At 38.5% G+C, this 14,104-nt stretch overlaps 1 protein-coding gene across 1 annotated transcript; it reads right to left on the bottom strand.

Annotated features, from left to right (window-relative positions):
* Positions 1 to 850: 850 nt before the first annotated feature.
* Positions 851 to 4,958, bottom strand: slc60a1b (solute carrier family 60 member 1b). Its single transcript, XM_004546306.3, has 10 exons — positions 4,619 to 4,958; positions 4,322 to 4,520; positions 3,853 to 4,095; positions 3,568 to 3,730; positions 3,292 to 3,413; positions 2,978 to 3,151; positions 2,725 to 2,872; positions 2,560 to 2,630; positions 2,296 to 2,416; positions 851 to 2,169 (listed from the first exon to the last, which is right to left on the bottom strand). The coding sequence occupies exons 1-10, from the start codon at positions 4,846 to 4,848 to the stop codon at positions 2,060 to 2,062; spliced, it is 1,581 nt and encodes a 526-aa protein (XP_004546363.3). The 5' UTR covers positions 4,849 to 4,958; the 3' UTR covers positions 851 to 2,059.
* Positions 4,959 to 14,104: the final 9,146 nt, after the last annotated feature.

Genomic DNA, 14,104 nt, shown 5'->3' with positions numbered 1-14,104 from the left:
CATCAGTCCCTCGTGATGCTTCAGTGCAAAAATTGTGACTTTAAACTGAACGGCGCACCCTGGTGGCAACGCTGTTCAACATGAAAGATGAAGTGGCTTTTGAGGGGCTTGCAAGTTTATAGAGGCTTGAAATTTGGCCCACACCTCCAAATGGATGAAGGCTTTGTTGTCATGTGATCATTTTCATTGAATAGCGCGAAATTGCTCCACAGCGCCCCCTACAAAATTTCAAAACAACAGCCCCTGCTCTGTGTTTCATCTATGAGTCTGAAACCTGGTAAGCTTATGGAAAATATCAAGATGTACAAAAAAGTCTCTTGGAGCAATATCCCAAATCCAACAGGAAGTCAGCCATTTTAAAATTAATGTGCAATTTTGGCGACATTTTCCCCTCTTTTCAGGCTTCATACTTTGACGAACTCCTCCAAGGGATTTCATCATATTGAACCATTCTCCAGTGTGTGGAATCTAAAGACCTTTGTGATGTTAAATTGCGAAGCTTTTTACGTTCAAGGAAACGGGGTGGTCATGGCGGCACGTGGAGTTTCAATCACTGTCCAAAAAGCAGTAATATGCTGTCACTCAAAGACACAAAGTCCAATCTCTCCCAAAGGTCGCAGGCGTGATGAGACTCGAGCTCGGAAATGTTTGTTATGCCCTTTGTCTATAATGGTTAGAGCGCCACCTAGTGGGACGACTATACTCATGGTTGAACCAAATGAAATGTTAGCTGGTGGTTAAATGCATGAATTCCATCAATGTGACATCACATCGGACGTGCTGGTTTTAGGTGTTGGACGTGGCTCGACACGCCAGGGTGCGAGGGCCCTCATAACGCTGCTTGCAGCTTTAATATTATTTTTATTTTTCAAGTTCATTTCCAGTTAATTTTCTTAGCAATGCATACCGCAGTGAAAACCATGCAGGCTGTATTCATTTCTGTAGTGACATCATCCAAGTTGTCCAACAAGCACACTAGAGGGGAGGTTGGAATGTTACATTTCAGACACTTTAGTAAGTCTTCCCATATCCCGTGCCAAAACTTCTGAGCTGGCGGACAGAACCAAAAAGCGTGGATGTAGTTGTCCAGTGTATTGCCTTGACAGTGTGGGCAGTTGCTGGTAGACGCAAAGCCCATCTTGAACATCCGTTGACCTGTATAGTGCAATCTATGTAGTATTTTGTTTTGTATTAATTGTAGACTGGACTTCTAATCAATTTAAAGGTTTTTAAGCATATTTGAAACAGGAAGTTTTGGTCTAAGCTGACTCATAAATCTGATTCCCATTTTGCAATAGGAAGGGCCATTTTGCAATAGGGTCATTTTGCAATAGGAAGGAAGAACAAATGTTTTTGATTAGCTGTATTTCATTTCACATTTTCCAGATAAAGTTTTTAATCATGATAATGATGCTGTCTATATCGCTCCCTGCTGGTCACCTGAAGGTTGACTTGCTGACAAAGAGCAAGTTTGGAGATGCCATAGTATGAACTACTTTTATGGATGACTACAAACCCCATAACTCAATTTTAATAGCTATGGAAAGTACGCAACAATTAATCTCCTCAAAAACAGCCCAAATGTGGAAGAAAATATATTACGGAATCCATTTAGGAACTTGTGTTGATCTGTGCAGGGTGTACTTTGCTCTGTTAAAGTGTAAGCTGGGTTTGGTTTTCCTCGCTCTCTCACCCTACAAATCCAGAGGCATAAGCAGAACTATCCGAACAATAACTATTTATTTGTGAAGTTTTCCAGCCTGTTGACCCCAGTCGAGTCCCCTTCACTAATAACCAGAATGAACACAGCTAATGGAGCCAGTGGTGGAAGCTCTTCTGATGTTGATCATGTATTGTAAATGCAATATAAAACAGAATAAAACACAATTTGATGAATGCAGGTTGTAATTTATAAAAACAATCTAAGAGACCAGACTGTCATCTAAAACAGTACTGCTTTGCAAAAACACACAAAAAAAGATACACTTGCACACACACTGTTTGATGACCTTTTTGTACTGCAATACTCAGTCTCTACCAGTCGGCGGTTAAATACACATCAGTTCGGGCTCTCTTGAATATTCTCTTCGTTGTCTATCTGTTCTGTTTTGACTTCCCCGTTCTGCTCTGTTGCTGGCTCCTCCACCATGGCTGACTTTTTTGAGGTTCCTGTTTGGATGGCAGGGGGGTTGGAGAGGGGGTTGATGAGCAAAGAAAAACAAACAAACAAACTTTCAGCACACCCACAATTATTTATTTCAAAGGAGTGTCTGAGGATTCTGGCTGATGCTGTACCTGTGAGGTAATTTCTGTGCATTCGATGGAACAGCAGGAGACCAATAAAGAGGATAAAACCAATGCAGGCAATTATCATTCCACACAGCAGGAAGCTGTAGCTGCCTTCAGTCTGAATAATCTGCAGATGAGACAGCAAAATTTAACTCCTGAACATGAATCTTAAATCTCGACTGGGCTTGTTTTTTTTCTTCGCAATTAAAAGCCCATTTTTCAACTTCTGCACATTCTCTCTTTAATAATGAAGATAGTCATCACACTTACTGAGCCAACAAGAACTTGCATTACCATCTCTCCCATCCCTGCACTTGTCACAAGGACAGAGGTTGCGCAACCTGTAAAAAAATGCATGCATAGTTTATTACTTCACCTCTTGCACTCATTCTACTGCTGAGTTATTCTTAATGCGCAGATAACACTTCATCTTACCTTGGTAGTCAAGGATGTCTTCAGTGTAGGCAAGCATACAAGGGAATATGCTGCTCAGAAAGAGGCCACATAAACACGTCCCGACAAACAGAAAGATGCTGCTGGTGTAGAAAATGAGCAGCAACAACACAGTGACAATAGCTCCTGCCTGTAAAAGACAAATAAAAAAACAAAGAAGAGGATATATGCTCCATTTAGCATTTATATATCACCAAGTGATATATATCACCTCTAAATGTTTTATTGGCCTTACCAGGTTGAATATGAGTAGTTTCACAGGCTGGAAACGATATGAGAGTGGTATGGAAAGCAAACGTCCAGCAGTGATAGCTGCCCAAAAGATACTGGCCAGGTAACCAGCCGTCTTATGAGGCAAGGACATCGGTGGTGCCACAGCGTAGGTGTACACAAAGCCGGCATATGCACCCTGCAATGAAAATCGACGTTCTTTCATGTGCTCTACTTTCTGGGATTTATGTGGAGCAATTTTTGTAAGCACACATAAAACTATGTGTAAAATATTAGGTGAAATGAACACCATGTCATTTATCTGCACTCCTCACTCACCACAATACCATCAGTCATAAAAAGCACCATCCCACCAAGAATATGAATCATAAAGAAGGATAAAGGCAGCCCGCGCAGGTTATCATTCTGACAGCAGCTAAAGATACTCCCATGACCTGTAACTGGGCAAAAAGTCACAAAATGACAGATTGGTGTACACGAAGTGCAATTCATTCCTTTGTTTTTTATCCAAACTGGTTGGAAAATCATAAAAATTGTGTATTTTTCCATTTTAAAATAGTCCCGGTGCAAAAATCTCTCTGTCTATATCCTTACCCCCAGCTTCATGTTCAATCTGTTCCACAGCTGGGCCCTCGGCCCCCTGCTGGCTCTCCATTGCTAGTTCATCCTTGTCCAAAAGACGTGGCGTGCCATTGGGGCAACATGGGATCAGCTGCTCTCGATACATCAGATATAGGACTGCAATGGGCACAGGCAGCTGAAAGTAAACAAATATTCAACTTTTTTTTTCTTATTTCAAGAAACAATAATCATACAATAACAAACAAACAAACAAAACCCTGCTCCTCTCATTCAATGTACATCTGTTCAGCTTCTTACATTAATAAGTGCCATGATCCAGAAAGCATAGTGCACACTGGACTCCTCTTTCTCTACCCCATGGGACAGGTTGCTCAGAGGTATGCTGTGCTCTACGATTGGACTGTTTCTCAGCATGCTTCTGAAATGATGTATGACCTCAGTCTCATTCCCTGTGTGATTCCCACAGCCTGTCTCTGAGAGGAAAGGATCTGCAATCAGTGGGCTCACTAGGGCACCGAACCCAATGAAAAAATGAAGAGCCTGCAAAAAAGTAGAAAGGCCAAGGACATTACTTACTGCAGTTTTTGAAGAACACAGTATATTACTAGCACCTAACTTCACAGTGCACTCCTATTGAGAATCTTTTGCAAATATTCTCATCGTTTTGTCTCTATATAATATCTCGATAATACTTGACAGACAAAGCAAACACATCTGAATCGGCTCATTGAATTTCAGTATTTTGATCATGTCGGTACTTTTTCACCTGTAGGAAAACGGCAGAGTCCTTCTGATATATGGTCACCAGTTGGATGTTAGCAATAGTGTCAATCAGACCCATTGCCAAACCAGAGACAGCCATGGCAATGGCCAAAACAAGGACATTATTGCACAGAGGGATGATGGCAAATATTACAGAGATGACAAGAGCAGAAAAAAATAAGGCCGCAAGAGCGGTCAACAACCTTTAAAAAAGAAAAGAGAGAACGAGAGGTCATTTATGCAGGCCTTCAAGACTTTAATATGACAGCACAGACTCTAGTTGCGAGATTGTGATACTTACGTTCTCTTGAAAATACCACCAACAGAGCTGCCAATCAATAAGCAGAACTGTTGGGCAAAAAACACCCAGGTGATCTGACTAAGTGTTGAGTTTGTTTGACATTGCAAGTCTAAAATCGTAGGTCCAAGAAAAGCAATGCAGAGTCCAAAGCTGAAGAAAACACTCCAGTAAGTGAGTGTGTGATGGGCATTCCTTTTGAACAGAGTTACAATCCGCTCATCCAGAAACATCTTGGGCTCAATAAAAATTGATGTAGCTCAGTGACACTTTCAAGAAGATATTTTTTTTCCTTTTAGAACCAACTTTTGCATACACGTTATGGGAAAGCAGCTTCACAGAGTTTCCGTGGATACTTGCTGCAACATAATGAGTTTCTTGATCCCTTTTAAAGCTTTAAGCCCTAACCACTTTGTATTGCTTAACAGGAAAGGATGTCCTCTCGAGTTAATGGATGAAGTGGAGATTCTTCCGACAAAAATATCCCCACTTGAATTGTGTCAATGATTAGCATTGAAAACCGGTTTGTGAGGTAAAATACTACAAGCTAGTAGTATCGAATCATACAGTGGAAAATGTGTCACTCAGGAAGCAATTATACATGTGTGTCTCATTGACAAGTTATCTTTTCTTTGACACCTGGAAAACTCAGACACATTACAAAAGACGTTTGTGTAATAAAAACATCACAATATGATATAACAAACAAAAATTGTGTTTCGGCCAACTGTCATTTTTGCCCACTGCAAATAGGCCTATAGTATTTGTTGGTTATAAAATCTCTGTATCTATAATTAATAAGACAATGTCACTCTCTATCCATTCAGGCTTCTAAATTGTATTGTAAATCTTTAAGAAACATAATTTTTGTTTAGAATCGAGTAAAAAAAAAAGTCAATATATATAGTCTATAGCAATATTATATAAATATGCCTATAACTATTAGTTCACTGGCACACTTTGTCTAGTCTGATGGATTTTTTCAGACATTATTGTCACAGGATGCTGAAGCTTACTTACTTTTTCTTTCATTCCAGTATGAAATATTTTCACTGTTAATTTAATCATTGCCCCTTTTTTGTGCAGCACTTTTAACATATTAGCAGTAGTGCCGGTCCAGTATAAAGTTCAGGATGGCAAGTGGGGATAGTTAATGTGTGAAAAGCAAACTGCAGTCTTTACCTTGGCCTCCACTTCAAGAACTAATGTCAACCTGCAGAGAAACTAGCAGACAAATTGCACTTTAAGGCTCCAACATGATTTCGATTTTTGGGAGAGTTTTTTGGGATTTAAAAAAAACCCCAATCTGAATTCAGTAATGAAGTGCGATGAGTCAGCTGTTGAAGTACTTAACCTTGAGGTGTATGAATAAAATAAAGGACTTAATACATTTGGATAAGCGAAAGAAAATGAATGGAGGGATGAATGGAGTTAATAGCTAATCCCTATAATGATTGCATAAAAGAAGCAAATCTCCACTGGTTGTGACCAAATATGGGCTTCTGGCAAGGTTGTAAAATGTGGAGGCAAATTTAACACTGGTTTTTCATTAAAACTGACTCTGTTCAACTTTAATCGTGGGTTTTATAACAGGCACTGGTGCAGTAAAAGATACTAGGAGTTTTACTGAACTATATATTCACATACTGGCAACTTTTTTTTTTTTGTTTATTTGTAGTACTTTTTAGTCCACTTTTATTCAATCAGTAATCAGCACATCATCTGGTATATCATTTGAATGTTTATTTTCATCTATAGTGACTGCATTTCCCCATAAACACAAAACTGTGATGCATGCATTATTCAGATGTCTTCTTCTTCTTCTTCAAAAAAAAAATCTTGATTCTTTTTTTTTTTTGTGTTTGTTGTCTTTGCACCTCTTATACAGAACATTCACAAACAGTCACATTTTCCTGTAGCTGTACCTTTCTGCACAGTGTTGTATTTAAGATTCACAGTTAACCCCTGTAAGATGTGTAACTGATTTGTCTTCGACATGGAGATGAAGGTCAGTTACTTTAGAAATACGTGCAGGCATTCATTAACATCCATTTCCTCTTCTGGACATACAGCAGCTTCTTTTGGTAATTGTCAACTAACATTATCTTAGAGGCATGTCAGGGAGTGTTAAAAATAAACAGCAGTTTCTGGTTACTGAAGCAGGACATCTACTTTTGAATTAAATTATTATTTACCCTGGTTAGTTTAGGAAGAGATACTTCATCTGCCTTTATATTGCCTTAAAAATGTATACTTGTGTAGCCGGTTCACATGCACGTTCTCTTAGTTTAAAATTGCTTTTAATACATTTTTTTAACCACAAAAATATATCTTTTTATGAGCTTTTAAACTGCAACCTAATCCCATCTAATTAACATTAGACTGCCAAACATAAGATCTCTCCCACTTCACTGAAAGTCTCTTGTGAGTGTATTTTGACTGCAGCCTTCAAGTTTTCACATTGCCTGTGGCAAAAAAGGTCTCAGATCTTCTAATTAAAAATCTCAGACAAGTACTAGAAGAAATGCCAACATTTAAAAAAGATGTAAAGTTCATTACTATTTGCAAAGGAATCAGCAGTGCAGAATGGCTCATTTCAATCGTATATTGTTTTATTTTTTTGTATTGCATTGCATGTAGGGTCAATAAAAAAAATCATCTGCTTTATGCCAGGTTTTAAAATTACTTAAATTACTTGTTTAATATTAATTTAACAACATGTAGAAGCAGTGTGTGAAACACTAAGTACACCCCATGAATGGCTTGTACATCCATTTTTAACAGCAATAACTTGAAGCAAGTGCCTTCTGTATGACTTTCAGTCCCTTGTATTATTGGGGAAGGATTTTGGCCCAGTCTTCTTTACAGTGTTGCTTCCGTTCATTGAGGTTTGCTGGGATTCGTTTATGCACAGCCTTTCAAGCCGCTTGCGGTCTGGACATTGACCGGCTCATTGCAACACCTTGATTTTTTTTTTCTTTTTCAGCCATTCTGTTGCAGATTTGTACTTGGATTCTTTGTCCTGTTGCATGACCCAATTAGGGCCAACTTTTCCTCTTGGAAAGATGGCCTCACATTTGACAGTAGAATACTTTGGTGTTTAGAGGACTTCATTTTCAAATCTGACTGCAAGTTACCCAGGTCTTGTGGCTGCAAAATAAGCTGAAATCATCACCCTTCCATTACTGAAGCTTGACAGCTGGTATGAGGCATTTGTGCAGATATGCTGTGTTTTATGCTGTTGCACTGTGCATTATGACCAGATATCTCAACTTTGGTCGTGTCTGTCCATGCCAACTCAAGCCTGTATCCTAAGATAACCCTTGGGTTTTTGCAATTTCTTTGAGCATTGCAGATCCTGATGTGAAGACTGTCAATTGTCTTGAATGTTTCCCACTTGTAAATAATCATTCTCACAGTAGAGTTACAGACTTTAAATTGTTTGAAAATCACCTTATAATCTTTCCTAGATAGATGGGCAGCAATAATAGTTCTTTTAAGATCATTGCTGATATCTTTCCTCTTTGGCATTGTGTTATCACCCATTTGAATGCACCAAATGAACAAAATGCCAAAACATGATCAGTTATTTAAGTTCATTTGATTACCATCACCCATCTGCTACTTCTCCTCTTTATTCCTTTGGAAGCAGTAAGGGTGTACACTACTTCCAAATTTAGGATTCGTTTTGTTTAATAAAAAGTGACACGTGGTGTTAGCTTGTCTTAAAATGAAGTAAATACAACCTAATTACCAGATGAATCGAAAGAGGGTCTACTTTCATTTTCACGTGACTCTATATAAAAATTTCAGAAATGACACAGGAACATTTTCAGCAGAAAATAGATGAAAGATAAAAATCTAAAGTAGAATCCACCATTGTTTGGTTTAATTTCACTTGCTGAAACCCTCTTAAACAGATGGTTTAAATGCTGCAAAGTGAAACTCAAACATTCCAGTGAAAGAACAAAGTCACTCAAGAACAGCAGGCTTCTCTTCAACCTTTCAACACTAGATGGTGTAAAAGCATTGCCTTCATCCCATTCAAGGTAAACTCCGTTTGGTTTGCCTCTGAAAAAAATTTAAACACTCAATTGACTCTTTAGAATGAAAAAAATATGTTGATGAACCAAATTCAGAGATAACTAAATGTATAAAATGATACCTTTTAAGTGGTTGTCCTCTCTATTCTCCCCCTTACTTGTAAAGGAATGCAGAGAACAGAGAGTGTTCAGAAAGCACTATATATTTATGAAGTCCATCTACTGTTTTACTGTCTACCTTTCCAGAACAGCATTTTTTTTTAGTTGAGTACATAGTTGCTGATGGCTGCTATATAAAGGTCCAAAATAGCATTATCTTGCTCTTCTCTCTCATCTCCATAAGCTGACATTTATCCAATCTTCAATCAGAGGCCAGAGACAGTGCCAGGAAAGTGTGACAGGAATCATGAGATGAATGCTAGTTTTCCTTCTTCTCTGCTCACTCTCACCTCTAGTGTTTGCTTCTTTATACTATATACCATTCATTTAGGATCCAAAAAGCCTGCTCAGCAAAGGACCAAATGTTTTGTAATAGAAGAGAAACCCCTTTTAATTCTATGCTACTCTCAAATACATCTTCAAAATTCCAAACACATTAAAAATAATCACGTAAAATTATTACTTTAATGAGCATGATAAGAAAGAAGCCACAATGACATAGTATACAATTATCGACTCAGGCAGTCATACATAAATCATGCATTAACACAGCTAAAGTGATAAGCTAAAGTAGCCATGACACAGGCTCCTTCTGAGGCAATAAGAAATACATCGGTCACCTATCCACATTTCTCCCACAGTCCCTGTAGCCCTGGATGGAAATGCCCTGCAGTGCACCCCCTCACATCTCCTCAGGCTCAAAATAGAGGCAGGGAAATGTGGTATGCAAACAGAAATGAGTGCAGGCCAAAACAGTGCCATTCTCTGAAGCTCTGTGTTTTCAACCTAGCATTTGGTGATGCAGTTAAGATCTTGCCCCCTTGTGAACGTCCTTTGTGCTTGAATATACCAATCTAGTGTAATTATAATTATTTACAGGACTTTAAATGATGCTTTAATAAATTAGGTTATTTGAAAGTGATTATAGGGTTTACACTAACTAACACTTTACATTACAGAGAGGTGCACTACGAAGAGGGCTATACTAAGGAAGAAAGGAAGTTCAACATAGCCAAGTTTTCTTCGTGTTAGCTGGAATGACAAAACCTAAAAACCCCAGTCACTGATAACTGGTATCACAACAATGTTAATCACCAGTCTCTGTTACCACAGGCTTCCCTGCTTCAGGATCTTTGTACACTCATGAAAAAGGGGTGTTTCATGCATTGTATGACTCTTCTTCTTCACACATTTGAGCGCTGCCTGCTCCAATCAGTTATTATCAAATGATGGTGACAAAATGCTCATAAAAAACCTAAATGCAAAAGTATTGCAAATGAGACAATAGATTGATGCACCAGAAATCAATGTCAAAAAGGATTCAAGGATTCAAGGAAGCTTTACTGTCATTCTCACTGCATGTTTACATGAGGCCAAGTTGTTTTCCATAAAAACAACAGAATGACAAGTAATAAAATAGTACCAAATAGCAATAAAATAATACAAATGAGTAATAAATAATACAGATAAGTAATAGAGTAACACAAATGAGTGAAGTGCAACAACCCGAGTAACAACCTGAGTAACAGTATGGAGTAAATATAGAAGTGTGGGTATAAATATTTTAGCAGCAAAGTATCAGTAGTGATTAAGGTGCTACAGTAGCAGTTTCTTGTCCATTATGTAACACTGTAACGCTAATGATATATTTGTTATTTACTTATTTTAAAAGGGACAAAATAGTTTAACATACCAATATGGAGGCTGAAATTAATGTGCAGCATATGGAGTTTATAGCTGTTGCTAATTTTCAACCCCTGTTGGGCTTTCACATTCACAATACACAAAGAAAATTCCAACACTCAATAGCATAGAACCATAATTACAAAATCTACAAAGAATTCAGTGTGAAATATAGTATAAAGAACTATAATTCCCCCAGCAGAGAACGTATACAGCACTTAAACTAGAACTTTCAGTTGATCTTAGACTGAAACTCTGAACATAATTGGCTTCAAACAAAGTCGTGTTCATTATGACTCACCACAGTGATTTAATCAAGTAAAGTGAGAACAACTTTTGTGACACAGACAACTGTCTTGAACTCTGACATAGCATTTCCACAGCCTTCAAGTCATCTCAGGTGTAGCTCAATTAACATCTAAACAGCTGTACAGGATGGTGTTCCCTGTGGAAGAAAATTCCAATATTTGCCAGTGTAAAAAAAGTAAGTATGTTGAGTCAAACGACTGTCGTGATCAAACATGACTTGTGAACTATTAAACAAAATAATGATCTCTCTCTATAACATTAGAAAATACATTTTGAAAAGCTAGATTAGTCTGAATTTAGGGGTAGATATTTACACATCATTGCAGTTCTGTGTATTTTCTATCCCACCCTGCATAACATCCCTTTTGGGATCTTGACAGTAACTATTATGGCAACATTAATGGCAACAATAACTGGCTATTGTCCAATGAGGGGCAACAGTTTTGGTGATTTGGTGCCATATAAATAAAATTTCATTGAACTGAATTGAATTAAAATGGATAATCATATCCTGTAAAAAACAAACAAACAAACAAACAAACAAACAAACAAACAAACAAACATTTCTTTTTAGTTGCTTCTTGTGTATATTGCAGAAGAAATTAATGAAATATATCCTCAGTAAACATTTAGCAGGTATACTAATTAAAAGAGTTTTCTAATTATGATAACAAAGAAACAGAAAAAAACTTCAAACAAAACATTTTGGGTTGCACAAGTAGTATATACATATTAGTAAAAAGAAGAAAGCAAGAGAAATAAGGCCTGGCCTTGTGGGAGTTTTGTTTTAATGTAGCTCCAGAGTTTATCATGAATCTTTAAAAAAGGCTTTTCTTGTGTTCTAATGAGTATAAATCGTCTTTGAGGATGTCACTCGGGTTTGTAAAGAACTGGACTGAGTAATACCCTTTTCCTCTAATAGTTGAGGCTTTAATAATATGTCAATTGATGTTTAAGTTCAGTGGACCATTGATGATTATCCAAAGACTTCAGTCAGGATTCCACACCAAGGACAGCTCAAAGCACAGCTGCTGATCCCACATCTGGAGCTTGTGTAGTTCAGATCAGTAGAGCAGCGCTGCTTCTGTTGATAGCTGTTTAATAGCTAATTATGCCACTTCTTGCTCTAGTATGACATCTGTTTTTGACAGATAATTCAAAAACATTTGAAAAATGCATTTCTAATTCACGTTCACTTTTAAACATTTATTTTTAGGTTTTTCTCTATTTGGATTTTTTTTTTCATCTAATGCTTTAATGTTGGCATTAAAATCACTCATGCATCCATTTTCTTCCACTTATCCAATTCAGGGTCATGGGAGAGCTGGAGGCCATCCCAGCTGCCATAGGGCAAGAGGCAGGGTATACCCAGGACAGTTTGTCTGTCGCAGGGCTAACACAGAGAGACAGACAGCCATTTAGAGATAGGACCAATTTAGAATCAGAAATTAGCTAAACCCTACTAACTGCATGTCTATGAACTCTGGGGAGCCCCACACAGTCATGGAGAGAACATGCAAACTCCTTACAGAAAGGCTTTGGCAGATGGTGAATTTAAATCCATGGAACTTCTTGCTGTAAAGCAACAGTCCTAACCACCATGCTGCCCCACATTAAAACCTCTTAGAGTAATTTTACTGTGTTTGATGGGCTCTAATTTGCAATAGTACATTTAATCTTTAAATATATTACTCATCAGATGCCACTGACGCTCAGCTCATGAGAAAAATGCCTATTACATTTTTAAAAGGCTGTTCACAAATATTTCAGCAATAAACAGTAAAGATACACTATTCAAATACTAATGTTGTTAAGCTAATATCAGGGAACTTCTGGTCATAGCATCAAATCATGTGATTGTCATACCTTTTTTTGAGGACTAACTAGTCCCTGCAGCGCCACTTAACAGTAAATCCACTTAACACTGTTCCATAGCTTCCTCCTGTCTTATGGTTTTGCATTTCCCTGTGAATAATTGTAATCTAGCGACAGCAGCTGAGTAAAGAGTGCAATTAAAAGCAGCATAACAAAGGATTAGTTTCACAGTGAAGTGCTCTAGACTATAGATGCCTTATACTGAGCTAACACACAGAAAGAAAATCAAGCACTGTGCCCATTTTCATGGATGAAATAATTTGTCAGTATATCAGCGCAGATAATAATTTGAATGCTGCGATAGAGTGTATGATCTCAGCAGAGTCAATGAAAGGCAAGGGATGAATTCAAAACCACACAAAGGATAACAGATTTCTTCACTGAGGACTGAACCCAGCTGTATTCCCCCTGAAGATTTTTCTGTCAGCCAGAGGAGAGAACAACTCATGCATACATACAGCTGTCTGGTAATATATGTTTGTACACATGTCCAAGGACAGAAAACAATAGAGATTTATTCTTTTCTATCATAAGATATCTCTTGCTTTTCCCTTCTTCTCCCTGTCCTCCTATCCCACCCCCCGCGCCTCTCCCGACACAGTTGTAGAGAGCAGAGCAATGATGCGTGTCTTAGTGAAACCTGGTGAATAGTAATGAACCAAGCCTGTGTGTCTATTTGAGGGGAAGCGAGAGAAAGACAGCGAGAGGGAGCGAAGGGTTTGTGGGTAAGGAGGAAGAGGGGTGGGGGGTGTAGACTGAGTGAAAACAGGGCTTTTCTTGCGGCACTGATGCAGCACAAGCAGCAGTGGTGACTGACAAGCGATACAGTTGCATTAATCCTTTACGCTGTTTACATGATCGCCTTCGCTTCTGTGCCACATGGCTCATAAAGCCATTCTAACCACACTAATGTGACGTCACTCAATTAAAACCTTCGGCAAACTGCATCTTTTCACAGGGTGTGTTTCATTATACAGTAGCCCATTCTCCTTATCCAACCCCCCCCTCCTCCCCCTGTCGATGTGGGGCGGGGGGGGGGGGGGGGGGGGGGGGGGGGTATTAGTAGAGGAAATGGATGAAGGGGGAGAAAGCTGTGATTGAGTGTGGCTCAGAGAGGGGCAACAGCACCTGCTGTCTTCAGCTCAGATTCACGAGGCAAAACAGCAGTCTCCCTCTACTAGTGATAGACTATAAGGAAGACAAAGGAGGGAGAAAAGAGGCCCAAACAAAGCTTGACAAACTCTAAAGACACCAGGCTCTTCAGAGCAGCACTGGCTTAAAGCCTTAAAATTTTAAACCCAGACCGTCAACGCTGTACGTGGAGAACGACAAAAGACAAAGTTTGTGTCATCAGTGGGAGAAGACACGGGCATTGTGAATAAGAAAAAATGTAATCTTCTGTATGCCACCTAGGAATAAA

This window comes from Maylandia zebra, linkage group LG20, assembly GCF_041146795.1.
Source record: "Maylandia zebra isolate NMK-2024a linkage group LG20, Mzebra_GT3a, whole genome shotgun sequence".
NCBI classification, from domain to species: Eukaryota; Metazoa; Chordata; class Actinopteri; order Cichliformes; family Cichlidae; genus Maylandia; species Maylandia zebra.
Note: the sequence above shows the minus strand (reverse complement) of the source record. Positions and strands in the feature narration are given on the sequence as shown.

What these genes read in the sequence shown, in the direction of transcription:
- slc60a1b (XM_004546306.3), bottom strand. Translation starts at nt 4,848, where the DNA reads ATGTTTCTGGATGAGCGGATTGTAACTCTGTTCAAAAGGAATGCCCAT. An exon ending in ACTCTGCCGTTTTCCTACAG is followed by an intron (nt 4,096 to 4,321) that starts GTGAAAAAGTAC and finishes ACTTTTTTGCAG; the next exon opens with GCTCTTCATTTTTTCATTGG. An exon ending in AGACATCCTTGACTACCAAG is followed by an intron (nt 2,631 to 2,724) that starts GTAAGATGAAGT and finishes ATTTTTTTACAG; the next exon opens with GTTGCGCAACCTCTGTCCTT.